The sequence below is a fragment of the Pyxicephalus adspersus genome, chromosome Z (genome assembly GCF_032062135.1).
Source record: "Pyxicephalus adspersus chromosome Z, UCB_Pads_2.0, whole genome shotgun sequence".
In the NCBI taxonomy this organism is placed as follows: Eukaryota; Metazoa; Chordata; class Amphibia; order Anura; family Pyxicephalidae; genus Pyxicephalus; species Pyxicephalus adspersus.
The window spans coordinates 80,172,544-80,189,519 of record NC_092871.1 but is presented as its reverse complement, the minus strand read 5'-3'; the positions used below and the strand labels follow the sequence as shown (position 1 = coordinate 80,189,519).

The following is a 16,976-nucleotide window of genomic DNA, read 5'->3' as shown; positions in this document are numbered from 1 at the left end:
TGTTTATGCTATATAAATCTTGTTTAAGATTAATATTAATAATATTATTATTATTATTATTAATAATAATAATAATAATAATAATAATAAATAGTATTTAAATAGTGACAACATATTACACAGCGCTGTACAATAAATATGGGTTGTAAATAACAGACAAACAATGAAACAGGAGGAGGAGAGGACCCTGTCCAGAAGAGCTTCCAATCTAGGTGGTGGGGGAAGTATCACACAATAGGAGGGGGGATATGGAGTGGTGGGTGAGAAGTGAGGGTTTAGGACAGTGATGGCTAACCTTTTTGAGCCCGAGTGCCCAAACTGCAGCACAAAACCAAAGAATTTCCTCAAAGTGCCAGCACGTCAATTAAACCTTAATAACAAGATTTTAGTATCTAAAAACTCTTTATAAAGTTGCCTGAACTATGTAACATCATTTTTAAAGGTTGGAATCTTTGTATTGTCAGAGAATCAATTTGATTAAAATCCTTTGGTAAACATCCACTCACAGGACTGCAGCCAGCACAGGAGGATGGGCCGCGGCCCACCGGGACAATGCCCGGTCCTCCCAATGGCCAGTCCGGCCCTGTTGCCAGGTGAGCTGCAAAGCAGACACCTGCACACTCGCCTCCCGCCGCGCCGCATATCTTAATTACGGACCTTCCCACGTGCCAGCTGCAAAGCCTTCGCATGCCACAGCTGGCACGCGTGCCATAGATTCGCCATCGCTGGTTTAGGAGATGGGTAGGTGAGTGTGAAAAGATTTTGGGATTTGAGTGACCTTTTAAATGAGCAGAAAGTAAGAGCAAGCCGAATAGGATGAGGAAGACCATTCCAGAGTTAGGCAGCTCTAGAAAAGTCTTGTAACCGTGCGTGTGATGAGGTTACAAGTGAGGAAGTCATTAGTAAGTCATTGGAGGAGCGGAGAGAGCGGGTAGAGGAGTATTTTTTTATCAGGTCAGAAAGGTAAGTGGGACAAGAACTGTGGAGGGATTTGAAGGCAAAGCACAGGAGCTTGAATTTCTTTAAGTAGGTATTTTAACTTTTTTCATAATTTCTTTTTGGATTGTTTTTTTATGTATCAGACTCTTTCTTTATAGAGGCTTGAATATCACAAACAAAAAAGTAGGACAGCTCAGCGAAGAAAAGGACAGAGGGATTTAGATCTAAATAAGGAATAGTTGGAAGGTATGCTGACATTTTCCTCAAGGCATTGAAATGTGTTTATAACTTAGTGACAGCTCATGTGAGCAGCTCCCATGTATAAATCTGGGCATGTTTACAAAGAAACCTGGCCACATCCCCATGGCAACACACTCATCTACGTATTTCCTATCCATCCACTGAAAGAGCATCATTACATCGATGTTGCCGGCTATCGACTTGTACAGCCTGGCCGGTCTAATCCGGAGATCGGCGATCTCCTCTGATCACGTGGTTAGTGAAGAGGAGCTGTCATGGCGGCGCACAGTGCTGTAACTCGTGGCCTGTTCAGTGAGGCGGTGCGGGCGGTGCTGGGGAGCTGGCCGGTTCTGCAGGTGACAGAACTTGTCATAGCATTTTTTTGCTTGTCATTGTCATGTATTTTAACGCTTTATTTTTCTTTTTAGGAACTTTATTGTCCAAGCTGTGTGCGGTGTATATGGAATAAATAGTGTGGGCGCATAATATGTTCCTTATGGCTAATCTCCTGTTAAATATTCACATTCCTTGTATTTAATTTTTTTCCAAATGCATATATATATATATATATATATATATATATTTTTAAAACCTGGCCTTGAGCCCACTATTCCATATCTCCCTCCTGTTTTGTGTTTTTCCCCCCTCACCTAGATTGTAAGCTCTTGGGGCCAGGGTCCTCTCCTCCTCCTGTGTCACTGTCTGTATCTGTCTGTCATTTACAACCCCTATTTAATGTATAATGCTGCAACATTTCTTGGCTTTATATAAATATTGTTTATTAATAATAATTATAATGATAATATCCATTGGGGAGATTTCCCTTCACTTTGTGCCCTGTAAACAGATACCGATGAAAATTCCTTAAAGAACAATAAAGAGTATTCTCAAACCTCACCCAAAAAAAAAAAAATCCTGCAGAACAGTCGATTGGCCTGGAGGTCTCTTCCATCAGGTCCCGTGGCGTCCTGGCATCCGCCTCTGGGCCGGCGTGCCAGGTGACGCTATCTTCTCTCTTCTTCCTATGCAGGCGTGAGATCGGGTGATGTAGATGGGGGAAAAAAAACTTGCTGATCTCACTGCGCATGCATGACAAAAGGGCTCCTGCACATGCCTGAGCGCCTTGAGCAGAAGGAGCACCCAAGAGCCCCATGGGATGCCTGACGTAGGTATCCCAGGAGGCTCCGGGCTCCCGTTTATCGCCTAGGTCAGGGGTCGGCAAAGTTTTATGGCCACTAGGCCTTCCTGTTCTGAAGAAATAAGTCCCCTACCAAAAAAAAAAAATTGAGGGGATGAGACCTAGTGTAGAATCCAGAAATATTTTTAATCTGGGTGCTTAGAAATTGTAGGAGGGTGGCAGTCCCTGTATTGTGACCCAACTCTTCAGTAACCACCTAAAAACAGCTAGGTGGTTACTGAATAGTGCCGGTGGTGCACCCAGCTAAAAGAGGCTTGGAGAACACTGTGACCTATAGCCCAGTGGCCACCAACCTTTCTGAGCTCACGCACCACTAAATTTATAATTTTAAATCCTGTGCATGCACAGGGAGCCGTGTGTCACTCAAAGGGGGAAATTTCCCCTAGAGTGACGACATGATGCCAGAACCTGCCCGCTCTCCCATCGCAGGCTCAGTCCTGCTCCCATACGGGAGACATGATTAGCGGGGTCAGAAGTAGCCCCCTAATGATCATGTCCCCCGTATGGACACAACTTTTGTTGTGTCCACAGCCCTACACTATTGTCCCCCCTGGATATTTAGTGAGCAGGTCTGAGCCTGCAATGGGAATGCACTGGCCATGTAATTTTTCTCGTGGACCACCGGTTGGCAACTGCTGCAATAGATGGAAGCGTTAGAGAAGAGGAAAGGATCCCCTGAGTTTTAGGTATATTTATGCAGCATATCAAATCAAATGTATTATTTTAAAGTGGGACTAAAGTCAAAATAAAAAAAAAATACACACCTTTAATCCTGTACATTCGTCGACCATCAGGAGGTTTCTACAATTGGGTCCCACGTTGCCCCTGTATACATCTTTGGCCCGACGCAGAGGCAGTACTGGGAGCCACCATCTTCCTCTCTCTTCTTTTGGGTTCTTCTTTGTAGGTCACTCAATCTCACGGGTGTGCAGTGCGAGATCAGGTGACGTACAAAGAGGAACCCAAAAGATTGTTAAAAGATTGCCAGTCTCAGTGCATATGCGTGGGATCAGCAGTTTTTTTTTTCTCCCATTAAAGAAAAGGGTCCTTCTGGCAACCAATAGCCTCCCAGGATGCATGATATAGGTATCCTGGGAGGCCGCTGCGATCAAGACAGACCGGAGGTGCTGCACCCTTTTTATTTTTAAAAAGGGTGTTGCACTTTAAAAAATAATTTACACAATTTTTACTTATATAAAAGGGTTGTCTACCCTTTTATGTAAAGTATACATTTTGAGTTTAGTACGCTTTAATACTGTAATTGCATCTAACCACACAAGTATTGAATTATGGTGCTACACATTAACAGGAATCGGTATTAATCTGCAGGCTGAATACTCATTTTATTCAATAAAACCTTTAGCCTGCATGTTATTGCTATGGCATATTTGACTTTCAGTTCCCATTCATCAGTTGGTACCCAAGCTGTCATTAAGAGCCACCAGGCTCAAAAAGTGTCAGGCACATATATAAATGTGTTCCTAACGGGGAAATCATCCAGGAAAGTCCTTCACTGATTCACACTGATATAATTATTATTAAGTATTAATATAGCACCAACATATTACGCTGCACTGCACATAATCCATAGTTATGTCACTAGCTGCCCCTCAAAGGAGCTCACAATCTAATGTCCCTACTTCAGTCATTCGTCTTTATTATAGTCTAAGGTCAATTTGGGGTGTAAGCCAATAATTTAACGTGTTCTTGCATGTTCTTGTAATGTTGGAGGTACCCGGAAAAGAACCTGCAATCTCTATGCAGATAGAGCCCTGACCGAGATTTGAACCTGGGCCCAGCACTGCAAAGGCCAAAGTGCTACCCTCTGAGCCACCGTGCTGCCCATAGCAGATAGTCTATTGGGCTTCAGTTTCAGTAATTTTCCTTTACCATCTCTCATCTCTGGCTTGTGTACCCAGCTGTCCTCATACTCCTCTCCCTATGAATTACAGTGTCATGGCAGACAGCACCATCCATAGGAGTGTGGCCCCATAGAAAGGAAAGGATGTGGGGAGTGATGCATATCACTGCAAATAACCTAAACAGAATGATTTCAGCATTTTGTTTCTAGTATAATAAAGTCAATATAATGCAATTAATTTGACATTGGTGATGCTAGGCAGTATAGAATGTCACCGGTAATCCATATTCTTTTCTGTTCACAGATAGCTGTAGAGAATTGCTTTGGAGGTCCTTATGTCCAGGAGAAGGCAGAATGGATGGTTGGAGCTATGGAGCAGTATTTCCATACAAACTGTAAGTCTAAACAAGTCTCTGTTTTCCTTGTAACAGTGAAATGGATATAGAAGTCTCAGTTCCAAACACCTCCTGAGTTTTGCTGACATTAGTTTAATATAAGGTGTTTGTGTGAGAGCGGACAACGCATGGACATTAAAATTATGCTTGATTTTTATTTTTAAAAGAGATCACTGTTCCCTGAAAATTTACCAGGATTGATAGAAAATGCAAGGAGCACTCACTTGTTATGTGCTGCACCCTTGGCAGTGCTCCAATGAGAGTGCAACTTGTTTAAATGGTTGTTTCACTTACCATTTGTGTACTCCAGAGCGATCCTGCCAGTGATAAATTATTATTATTACACCTTATTTATATAGCGCCAACATATTACGCAGTGCTGTACAGTCTATAGTCATGTCACTAGCTGTCCCTCAAAGAGGCTCACAATCTAATGTCTGAGGGCTCTGAGGGAGACCTCAGTTATATGTCATTAACACAGTCTAATGTCAATTTGGGAGGAAGCTAATTAACCTTTCTGCATGTTTTTGGAATGTAGGAGAAAACGCACTCAAACATGGGGAGAACCTGCAAACTCCATGCAGATAGAGTCCTGGCCGAGATCCAAACCTGGGACTTAGCGGCTAAATGAGCCACCATGCTGCCTAAATTCTCGCCAGTAATAAGATTGTTAATCTGTCACTGGTGTATAATTTCAGTGTTTAAATTGCTCTAAACTACAGAAATCCAGACTTTGTTAGAGTTATACTGACTGTGCTGTGGAGGACATTTGTGAACCAGGTGCACATCAGGCTTCAAAAAAAAGTCTTTGCAATAAATTTGTATTTTGTTGCAATATATTTTCAACCCTGGGCTGACAACTCCAACATATTTATTACTGAAGTTGAGGCAGATTTTTACTCTAAACTGATGAATAATTAATAAGTGGTCAGGATTCTTTTAGTCACAGTGCAACTTTAGAGCAGGCAAAGAAGGAATAGAGTAATATCAATGCTGTCATACAGACAGCAGCACGGTGGCTCAGTGGTTAGCACTCTGGTCTTTGCAGCGCTGAGTTTCCTCTGGGTACTCCGGTTTTCTTCCCACATTCCAAAAACATGCAGTTAGGGTAATTGGCTTCCCCCAAAAATTTACTTTAGACTATATTAAAGACTTATGACTATGGTAGGGATTATGAGCTCCTTTGAGGGACAGCTAGTGACATGAATATAGACGTTGTACAATACTGCGTAACATGTTGGCGCTATATTATTATTGTGTAATAATAATAACTGACAATGATAAATAGACAAGGTAAGACATTGTGCTTGATTCTAAAAATCCATCCACCAGCTTCTCTAAAAAAAATATTCTAAACCATCCTAGTTTGCTAGGGGTTCCTTAAACTCTACCTCATTGGTCTCATTTTGTTGATTCCTGCATAGTCCCTGGGCCAAAACCACTTGGCAAAGCCAGTAGCATGACATCAGTCATCCTTAAAGGTGTTTTTTTGACAATTATTGTTAATGACATTGTTTCCTGTCAACCCTGATCAATTGCGTTTAGCTGGGTTTCCTCAGTATTTATTATTTATTTCAGAGTTTCCTCTGGGGTAAAAAAAAAATGAGTAAGGCTGCTGTGAACTAACACAGTGACACCTGAAACCTGACCCTGACCACTTCCTAAAGTTCCTATCAATAAGAGATTAGGTAGGTTGCCTGTTTCTAAAAATACAGCTTGCCTGGTTGTTGTTCTGATCGTCTGCCTTTGATAGCTCCTGAGTCACTGATCTAGAATGACTATGCAGTTCAGACAGTCAGATAATTGCTTAACAACTATGAATCTTTACGCCTACACATGAGTTTAGAAATCAGTTCTGTGGATTAGGTGACACTACACCACTTTCTTTCTGAAGGTCCCTGTTGAATATCATTAAATTGCAAAAACTTGTCCCTGTCCATCTAAAGGCCCACCTGTGTGCTTAGCAAATCCATATTCAACTTTCAGCTTGCATGCAGTAACCTAATGTGAAACTTCAGGAGAGAACTAACTGAGCTGGAAAAATGTGAGTTGTATTAAAAAAATCTGGGCATGGCTTCTTTGCTGACTCTTTAATAACTTTACTGCATAGTGATCAATGGTTATTAAGGTGGTCCCATCCCTGCCCAATTATGGTCTTTATTCTAGTAATATTTTGTTTTCTTTTGCAGCTGACTTGGAGCAATTTGAGGTAGAAGAAACCCTACAATCAATATTGAATGATGAGTTTGATACAGTGGTAGAAGATGGAAGTTTAGCAATGGTAAGGACACCTAAATCAGCAGTTGCCAGTGGTCCGCGGCTCCAACCAGTGCACCCCCAAGCGGCGTCAAGAGAAGAATGCCGCTGCGGGGAGGGCATCAGCCAGAGTCAAATACCATGTATGGACAGCAGGCTCAGGGAAAGGGGGTGGGATGTTCGAGCCTCCCGTATGCCTGCTACTCTTTCACACAGCCGTTGGTCTGTTTACATCAGAGACAGCTAAAGGCTAAAGCAATTTTATAGGATTGACCTTCACGCACTGGAGGCTGTTGCCAGTTTGTGCATTGAAATACTTTGCATTCACTGCTAATTGATTAGCAGTAACTTACTCATTAAACCAGGGGTGGGCAAACTTTTTGACTTGGGCCACAATGGGTTCTAAAATTTGGCAGAGGGGTTGGGCCAGGATTAGATGGATGGAGCGTCAAGATGGGTGTCACTGAACGTGATGTCATGATGACATAACCCCGCCCACTCTGCCCACGTAGACATGAGTCTGCAGGTTTTTCTGCCCACTTCCCGATCCTGGGATTTGTACAGGGGACATGGTCCGCGGCTGTGGCCAGTGCGGGCCCTTAGCAGGGTCTTCCTGAGCCAGCTCGGGGGGGGTGCACCGGCCAGAGCCGCAGAGCGCAGATCTACTTCAGCGGAGCCGCTGAAGAAGAGAGAGTTCAATGGGCCAGATAAAAAAGCCTAACGGGCCGTACTTTGCCCATGCCTGCATTAAACTGTGCTAAAGATTTGCAACATGCCTCGCCCAAAGCAGCAAGATTTAGGCAGAATCGGCGATGGGGTCTGTTAGTGACTGAAGGTCAGACTTAGAAGGTAGGATTACTGGGAAGTTTGATGCTTGTCCTGTGTTGGCACCAATCACAGAGCCAGCAGCAGATGACACATGCTTGTTGTCTATTGAGGAAATTCAATGTGACAAGATTCACGGTGTGGTGTGCACAGTGTTATTCTAAATAGTGTGGAACATTCTAACACTAAAGCTGCAATTACTTTGACTGCTTGTATTTTGCTTTCCCTATTACCTTCATCAACAGGCCAAATTGCATAGAAAACTTTTTTATTGCATTCCGTACAGGTAGGGCCCGGGTTAAGGACATCAGACATACAGACAACTCCTAGATACGAGTGGGGCTTCCCTGCTCCCTCTTGTGTAGGAAGGAGGCTTGGAGGGGAAAGGGGCAGTTTGCATGACTTGCAGAAGAAATCTTTTGCCAAACACAGCAGAGGTTGTGGGTGATCTTAGGGGGGTGAGCTCTTTCTGAGCCTCTTGTAACTCTTTAATGACCAAGACAAACTCTGCAGTTGTTTTATTTTGTATATCAAACCACAGCTTGCTCCAGAAGGTAATGAATGTCTAGCCTCCATCAAGTTTTATTTTTTTTTTTGCTTTGTTTGTGATTACCTCACAGTGAGGATTTTATACAGTATATGTCACCACGCCGCCTAATAAAATGTTGAGACAAACATCTGTCCATAATGCAATTATTAAAATAATGTACCTGTTCCGACTTTACATACAAATTCAACTTAAGAACAATCCTGCAGTCCCTTTCCCGGGAGGTTAGGTGCTACTTTTTGCTATTCTTTATGGCTTTTCACCCTCCCACCCAAAAAAAATAAAAAAACAAACTAGCTGATGGAGGATCCGCCTGTTTGCTTTTTCTTTTTCCTATACTGGGCTTCTCACGTCTGCCTGTATCTCTCTGTTGTGTTTATTGAATTTATTTTTGTGAATTTGCTCGGATCTAAATCGAGCCAATGAGTGGAAGCACAAAGGGTGACCATTATTTTTCCACTTTCTCACAAAAGTAAAGTTTGTAACCAAATTGGGAAAATTGGCCAAAACAATATTGTTTGGTGATTTGGGCAAATCATCTGCAGACAGATTGCAGAACACTATTTTCTATTAGTAAAACTTGTGAAGGATCAGCCCAAGTGTTTTTCTATAGGGAAGCATTTGTACATTACAAAATGTGTCAAAATTCCAAGAAACATTTTATACAGAGATGCCCATTGGGAAACGAGGAAAAATTGGATGTAATTGGTATATTTAAAGAAGCCTAAGGCTCAAATGTACAACTGCAGAGGATTAGGACATCATGCAATCTGCATACAAAAATAAACTTTATTGGGTCTTGTTTTCCTCTCTAAAGCTGGTATTTTTGTAATAGATGTATCCAAGGCCAGCTTAAGTTGTTGCAGGTTTTTTCTTATTTTGGTGGCAGCATGGGCCATTTCTTACTCAAGCACTAAATGGAACTTAAGGTATGTACACACTTCCAATGGCTCTCGGCTGGTATCAGACGAGAATCTGAAGTGTGTACAGAGCGCGTCGTTCATCGTTCTGGTGGATCCACGGACGATGAACGACGAACAATCGTAATGCAAGGGAAGGGGGAGAGCGCGCAGCGGGGTGCCGCTCTGTCATTCTCCGCTCTCCATAGAGCAGAATGGAGTTGAATGTCCAGCATTCGTTCATGCATGGTGCAGTGGTAGTCGTTGGAAAGGATTGTGAAAGATCCTTTCCAACAACTATAATTGGAAGTGTGTACGTGGCTTTAGTAGTACCGTATTTTTCGGACCATAAGACGCACCGGACCATAAGACGCACCAGTTTTTAGAGAAGGGAAATGAAGAAAAAAAAGATTCTGAAACAAATAGTGTCCTAAAATATTTTATGTGCATTAAAAACCAACATCACAGTCATAAACACATGTAATCAACCCTGTAAAGTAAACAGCAGCATTTAGAACAATTATTAACAAATAAAGTCAGCAAAAGACAAAATTACTGCCATTGATTGTCCCCTTCTGATCACTCTATGCAATGATTGTCCCTATCTGATCACTCTATGCAATGACTGTCCCCTTCTGATCACTCTATGCCATTGACTGTCCTCTTCTGATCACTCTATGCCATTGACTGTCCCCTTCTGATCTCTATATGCAATGATTGTCCCTATCTGATCACTCTATGCAATGATTGTCCCCTTCTGATCACTCTATGCAATGATTGTCCCCTTCTGATCACTCTATGCCATTGATTGTCCCCTTCTGTTCACTTACCGGTAATTAAGTGTAGGGATCTCCGTTAGGGCAGGGATCTCTGTTAGGCAGGGATCAGCAGCTTGCTTCCTGGTGCAGAATGCCGGCTGTTACTTTCAGTTTCATTCTGCACTGCAAGCAGGAGCAGGCACGTGCTGCACAGCCAGCATCAAGGAGACACGCACACAGGAGAGGAACACGGTAAGAAACTTTTTTTTTTAACAGCCTATGTGTAGGCTGTATTTGGACCATAAGACGCAGGGACTTTTTTCCCCCACTTCTGGGGGGAAAAAGTGCGTCTTATGGTCAGAAAAATACGGTATTCTAGGCCCAGGTTGGCCCAGACTACTAATGGCAGAACAAAAGTTACTGCAGGGTTTAATATTGTGGAAACTATTAATTCCTGATCTTCCCTTCAATTAAAAAAATGTTGTCTTTTAAAATGTTTTTGTCAGGAAATTGTCTCTCTAGCAGACTCCGGTCCTACATTTCCCCTTATCATGTATTTCTTTATCTGACAACCATGGTCCTTCCCAGACCCTCTAGTCACAACACCTGCTGAGACTGCCTGGCCTTTGTGTCTGCAAGACTCATAGAACTCAGATAAGGCCAGACAGAGTGTCTCGGGTTGAACTTTAAGCTGTATTTTGAAACACATTTATTAATCAGCTTGATATTTCTAATATACATTCTGTATAAAGTAGTATTTGGCTGATTTGTAGTTGGATCATTATGGTGAGCATTTTGAGGACTGTTCTCCTAGGCCTCAGGAAAGCCTAGAAGCCATAGTTAGCCTGTCCTGGTGAACCGTAAGTCCCAGACATGCCTAGTTTGGTCTCTGTAAACTCCTTATTTTGTGGTGATTAGGAATCTGGGGGTTCGCAGTTCATAAAACCTGTACTTGTAAAATTATTAATAATGGCTGGAAAGCAAGAGCCTCTGGAAAGTGTCTACAAGCATCCCAATCTACGTCCCTCAGACAGCCCCCACCCTGCTATCATTGGATGGTCCTATTAGTCCCACCTCTGTGGTTGACATAGAAAAAGCCACGTAAGTCCAGCGGAGGGAGCTCTCACATACACCTTCTTGTTGCTAAGGACAACGACACAGACACATTGAGCACTGCAGGGAGCCCAGTGACTCTGGCTAATAACTTTACACAGCAACCTGGACCAAGGAAAACCAACTCTACCAAAGTATTATTTCACAGTTTTCCCTTTTATTTTATGCTGTTGCTGTAGTTCTGGTATCATTTGATTAGTCCTTATTTTTCTGTAATTGTTTTTGCGCTGTTTTTAACCTAATAAACACTGGAAAAAACGTAAGCTGAACTCCTGAGTGATTTAGGTAAAAATAGTGTAACTTGCTAACCTGAACACACTACTATAAATATTGTGATTACAGGGAGAAGCAAAAACTGTGGTTGCCATGGGTAATGGTGCATCTACCTATAATGGTAAGGGGTAACAGAGTGGTTAACCTTTCTCCATAATGACTTTTCTTAGCCTGCTGGTGCTGAGCGTGCTGGAGAGTCTATGCACAGGGGTGTGGACTGAGGGGGCGTTCGTCACACAGGGGGTTTAAAGTAGAACTATGCCCAAAAACTTGCAACCTTGTAGGTCCTTTATTACACAAGGGACAGGTGGTGTCCCTTCTGTAATAAGATAACCTTAACTGCATGATTGCAATTTTAATTTTAATTGCATGTCCCTTTTCCATCGCAGGGTGCTGCCTTCCTTTTCTTGTTTTGATCTTGGCTTTCTTTGCTGAGCTGCGCATGTGCCCAGTAATATTTTGGCAGAAGACGTCAGAGATCAGACAGGTAAGGGCTATTTGCAGAAGTGACATCAATCTGTCCCTTTCTGCAATAAAGTCCTCCCTGATCCCAAATTTTGAATACGGACCTTTAGTTCCACTTTGTTATATTGACTGCAGGATGATGGCACCAGAGGCAGCCTTTCAAATGCAACACCCGATAACGATCGTTATCCAATTAGAGAAATAAAACCTCAAATGGGTCTAGGTTTGAGGAGCTTGGTTCATGATAAAGGACTTTGAAGTGATAAACAGAGCAATGAATGGATTTAGGTTGTAAACGTTAAATCTTTACCTTGGTCTGTTAAATATACCCTTGAGATAACTCAATAAGACAGTACACTCTTTTTAGAGATGATTAATTGATAATTATAAATATTGACTAATTATTCTGTCTTTTCTGATGCAGATAGCCCAGCAGCTGTGCTCTCTGTATTCTCAGTGTCGGCGAGGAGAGACAGCTGCAGTGCAGCAGAAGATTGCACAGTTGTCTCAAAAAAAGTACAACGTGAAAGCCAATGTTCAGGAAGTAAAAACACCGGAGGACGAGAGCAGTGATGATGATGATGATGATGAAGAAGAGGAGGTAGGTGTAGACTTGGAATGGGTGGGCAAAAAGATTCTTACTATTGGTAAATGCAATGCTGGCATGGGATAATGACTAGTGTGTAATGTGTGCCGCTAATACCACCACTAATTGCTTGCAACCATATTTTCTGCACAACATGTCTGACAGATGTGTGTTAGCTGTGACACCCATATCAGGCTGTTGATCTGGGTGTCAATGCTTGCTCTAGCTAGCTGTAACATAGGCACAAGTATGTCGGCATTGATTCTCAACCTCATACTAAATTGCTGCTTTCACACGGATCCCCCAGTTTCGATACTTCATGTCAATGACCCAGAATGTATATTTGGTATAGGTTATTTGTACAGAAAGTGGATAAGCTGGGGAATTAGAGATAATCAGGCAACCCACATCAGTGCTCAACCCAGAAATTTTTTTAAGCTGGGTGGGAAGAAATTGTAGGTGGGTGGGAGCCCCTGTATTGTGACCAAACTCTTTAGTATCCACCCAAAAACAGCCAGGTGGGTGCTGAAAAGTGGCGGGTGGTGCACCCAGCTAAAAGGGCCTGAGGAGAACCCTGCACATTTTTTTAAGGTGGCTGGCAGCGCTAATCTTCCTCATGCCACCTTGCTAATACCCCCAAGACTACAATCTACTTAGTGCTTACTCCTCTTTTCATACACAGACATGCAGGTTTACTCTACTGATATATTCTTTTTCTTATGACCATCGTTGCATCATTTTTGTGAACAATCATGGGCAGCTGCCATCTGAATCTGTGGGCACCTTGTGGTTTTACATGCATTTAAACAAACATTGGAGAGTGCAGTTCAAATAGAATTTTGTGGCAATTGATCTTGAGAGGGAAACAGTGCTGCCAGATGGACACATTCATTACAAAAGACTTTTCATCCTAAAGGAGGCTAAAGCATTACCCTGAAAAATTGCAATCAGGCAGATTCTTTATTACAATGTTCCTTCTGGATTAAAATACCCTTACCTGTCTAAATGCAAATTTTTTTAAGTGCACTCCCTTTACCCTGTTCCATTGTGGAGAGCGGCACTCTTTCTGGTTCCAATTTTCAGCCAACTTGATGGGCTTGCCTGGGGTTATGCAATTATGTCATTCAGCGATAGCAGCCCCGGAGAATGCCAGGATACCCAGCACATCCTGGTATCGTAAAAAATAAGACTGATCGGCCAGGTTAGTGTATTGCTAAAAGGACATCACCTCTCCCTGTCAGCAATAATAAATCTGTCTGATTGCAATTTTCTTTTTGCACAACTTTAAATCAATTGAATTTACATTTGATCCTTAGCTGTAGAAATGTTCTCTTTAAACCAACTTAATTGAACAGAGTTTGTTCAGGAACGATCTGAGCAGACAATTGAGGTCATTTACATTATCAGCCAGTGAAGACCTGGATCAATAATCATTCAGGATTACCAAGTGTGCGGCATCTTTGGATTTTCTTTTAGTTTTGCTGAAGCACAAAAACTGGCAGTATAGATCCACAGGGTCCCCAGAGATAACCTGAAAGGAGCGTTTATGCACTTGCCTTTCTGTCTGCCCAAATTTAGAAAGATTGCAGCATCTCAGCTTGGTGCATATTTAACTACGGAAAGGATTGAATACTTGTCTCTTACACAAACCGCTATGGTAAGCCCGTTAGTGATGCACAAGCCGGTGGGAGAGAATACAGTGCTCGGAGAGGAAAAGGCTGTTTTACAGACCCGGAGGGCGTGCAGGTATTTTATACATGCAGAAATGGTAGAATACTTGCATCAGCTAGGGAGAAACAATTGGAACGCTAAGCATATTCACTGTATTTTACCTGGTGAGTTGTTTTGTTAAGGTAACTTAGAAGTGACAGAAGTCCTAACCCATGGGGAAAATGTAAGATTTTACAGCTAGGCTTTAAATGTGTCCCTGAGCATAATAACGTTTCCTATTGTTAGCAGGCTAGAAAAAAGAAAAGAGTGCACTTACATAAGCAAGAATTTTATTGGTTCTGCTAAACTGTACATTGTCAAAAGAAATGTGACAGCACAGGGGGGCATCCTTTAGAAAAAAACCTGTCGTATATTTTTATGTATTGAGCTGTCTTGCTGTTCTATCATTTCTTTGTATTTTTATACCTCCCTCTACATTTGCTCCTTCCTATACACCCTGCTGCCTACTCATACGTTACATATGTGACCTGTATACTTGGGCACATGCAGGTAGAATGCATTACAATAAATTCATTCATTCTTTCCATAGTCACCTAGCAACAGCTATTACGTACATCCGTCATTCAGATGTACAAGATAATGGAGAAAAATAAAAAATGTTTTTTTAGCCTCATGGTAAATGCGGAAGATCTGTATTTGCAGATACCGAGTAGCTGCTTTGATTTCACTTTGTTCTCTTATGTATGTAATAGTCAATGTGCTGTGCACCACTTATAATTTTCTATTCTCTTACAGGCAATGGACTGTGAGACGGGCAATAATTCATCGTCTGCTGTACCCAGCGTTTCAAGCACATCAGAGACTGGCGGGCACAGTAGGGATCCTCAGGAGCTAGAACAGGAGGCTGATGGATGGACTGTGGTGCGCAGAAAAAAGAAGTGACCTTTGCAGACTGTAACCAGAACTTCCAGAATTCACCACGAGGTGGCAATATTGTACCTGTTACAGAAGACAAGCCACTGTATTATAATTGGGTTCTGCAAAAAATATTGGGAGCTTGTGGACTCTCCAAACATAAAAATATCAAGGATTATGTTCTATTTAAAAACTTGCTGCTGCAAGTAAAGCCGGCCACACTAGGCTTTTTTCATTTTAACTCTATGCCTAGGTTTTCCTTCCTGGCTAAAGGACCGTTATCACTTTGGCTTTACCCTGTGTAAAAGGTGCTCTTTTGTTACTGATATTACAAAGCATGCTCTGACAATATTTGGTGTCAGGTTGAGGCACTTATATGACCCTATGGCCTCATTATAAGTCATTACCACAGAACAAGTATGCAGAAAAATCTGAAGGAAGTCAGGTTACATGATCTGCATACTTACTCCATATAAGTGACTTATTAAAGCAACAGGGGCAGCACATCAGTCAATTGCCTAATATTTTCAAAGGACAACAATATTTTTTAATATTCATAAATTAAATATGGATAAAAAACATTTTAAAATTGTAATCTGTCATTTCTTTTTTAATTATGTTGTGTATCTCTCTGCACACCTGCTACAATTGCAAATTAGTCTTGTATTTAGTTCGAACAGAGCAAAGATATAAAGCAGGGCTTATCCTTTACTGAAACTGACGTCTTAGTCTCTACCAAGCAATACCAGAGCAGATCCATCTGTAAGGTGGGTATCAATGAAATGCAACCTAATGTAATAGACTTGGCAACACATTCTCTGTTATGACAATATTGCATGCACCAAGGGTCAGTATTTTTAATGGTGCATAGTTCTACAAAGATTTATTTCATGAGTATATACATTTTCAGTGTTCTCCCCAGACCCTTTTAGCTGGGCGCACCACCCGGCACTTTTCGGCAACCACTCGGCTGTTTTTGTTTGGTTACTGAAACGTTGGGTCACAGTTAGGGTCTTCCACACACCTAGAATTTCTTCCCACCCAGCTTACAAAAATTTCTGGGTTGAGCACTGCATTTTACATGTTTGGAGTTTAAACCCCAATTGCAAACAAAATGTAGTTTAGGAGGAAATGGTAGAATTGGTATATACTTCTGTCTGTGTCTGTATTTGAGGGGTTTCCAGGACAAAAAGTAATCACAAAATCTCCCAAATTTTGACAATGTTGCACCACTGACAACTGCACCCCCTATTTAGTGTCAGAGAATTGAAAAGAACTGATGGGTAGAGGCACAGTATAATGCCCATTCCTAACACTTCCCCCTCCATGTCTAAGTATTTGTTTTGTTCCTTTCCCCCTCTGGTTCAGCCTCTCTGAAGAGAAAATACCAATATTAATGGTAAATCGTTTGTTTTAGGAACCCCGGGTCTGAGATATGGCAATATGGAGCTCCAATAGCTCCTCCTTGTGGTGGGTAGGTGAGCAGTTAGGCAAACTTTACCTGTTTTCTTGCCTACTCCTTTTTTCTTCTTTAGCGGTCAGTGCCTTGCACATGCCCTATGACGTCAGTTGGCAGCCGTAATGTACTGGTAGTAGTAGAGGTGTGTTTTGAAGCAAAGATTACATTTGCTAAGTAGTTTTTGTGGCATTATGTTTCCTTTCCTCCTTTTATTGGTACAACTAGTTGACTACCCAGTTATGGGCTAGCAAGAGGACTGTCAGGTGAATCTAAAACTGTTGTCATACTTACCCGTAATTTTCTTTTGCTGGCTTCTTTTCCTTACTGCGCATTTCTCTTTCCTGTCCTGTCACAAGCTTTTTAATAATCATCTGCAGGCAAGAGGGAATTCACTTTTTTAGCTCATGGATGGTGGTCCTGTGAAGGTTGAGCAATGGAGCTGACCAGTGGTGTCACGGGTAAGTATGACATCACTGTTCCATATTTCCCATTGTGCAGTCCTGTTTCCTAAAGGTCCCATATGTACAAGTGATTCATCTGTGCCGAGAACATGTAAATACCGGAAATCATGATTAT

At 41.9% G+C, this 16,976-nt stretch overlaps 1 protein-coding gene across 1 annotated transcript; it reads left to right on the top strand.

Annotated features, from left to right (window-relative positions):
• Nucleotides 1-1,386: 1,386 nt before the first annotated feature.
• On the top strand, nt 1,387-15,522 carry TSR2 (TSR2 ribosome maturation factor). The gene is made up of 5 exons (XM_072430345.1): nt 1,387-1,535; nt 4,543-4,633; nt 6,823-6,914; nt 12,194-12,370; nt 14,822-15,522. Exons 1-5 carry the CDS (start codon nt 1,455-1,457, stop codon nt 14,966-14,968), a joined length of 588 nt encoding a protein of 195 aa, XP_072286446.1. The 5' UTR covers nt 1,387-1,454; the 3' UTR covers nt 14,969-15,522.
• Nucleotides 15,523-16,976: the final 1,454 nt, after the last annotated feature.

Excerpts from the sequence above, each read along its gene's own strand:
- TSR2 (XM_072430345.1), top strand. The coding sequence starts at position 1,455 with ATGGCGGCGCACAGTGCTGTAACTCGTGGCCTGTTCAGTGAGGCGGTG. Across the intron at positions 4,634-6,822 it reads GCAGTATTTCCATACAAACT|CTGACTTGGAGCAATTTGAG; the intron begins GTAAGTCTAAAC and ends TTTCTTTTGCAG. Across the intron at positions 6,915-12,193 it reads AAGATGGAAGTTTAGCAATG|ATAGCCCAGCAGCTGTGCTC; the intron begins GTAAGGACACCT and ends TTTCTGATGCAG.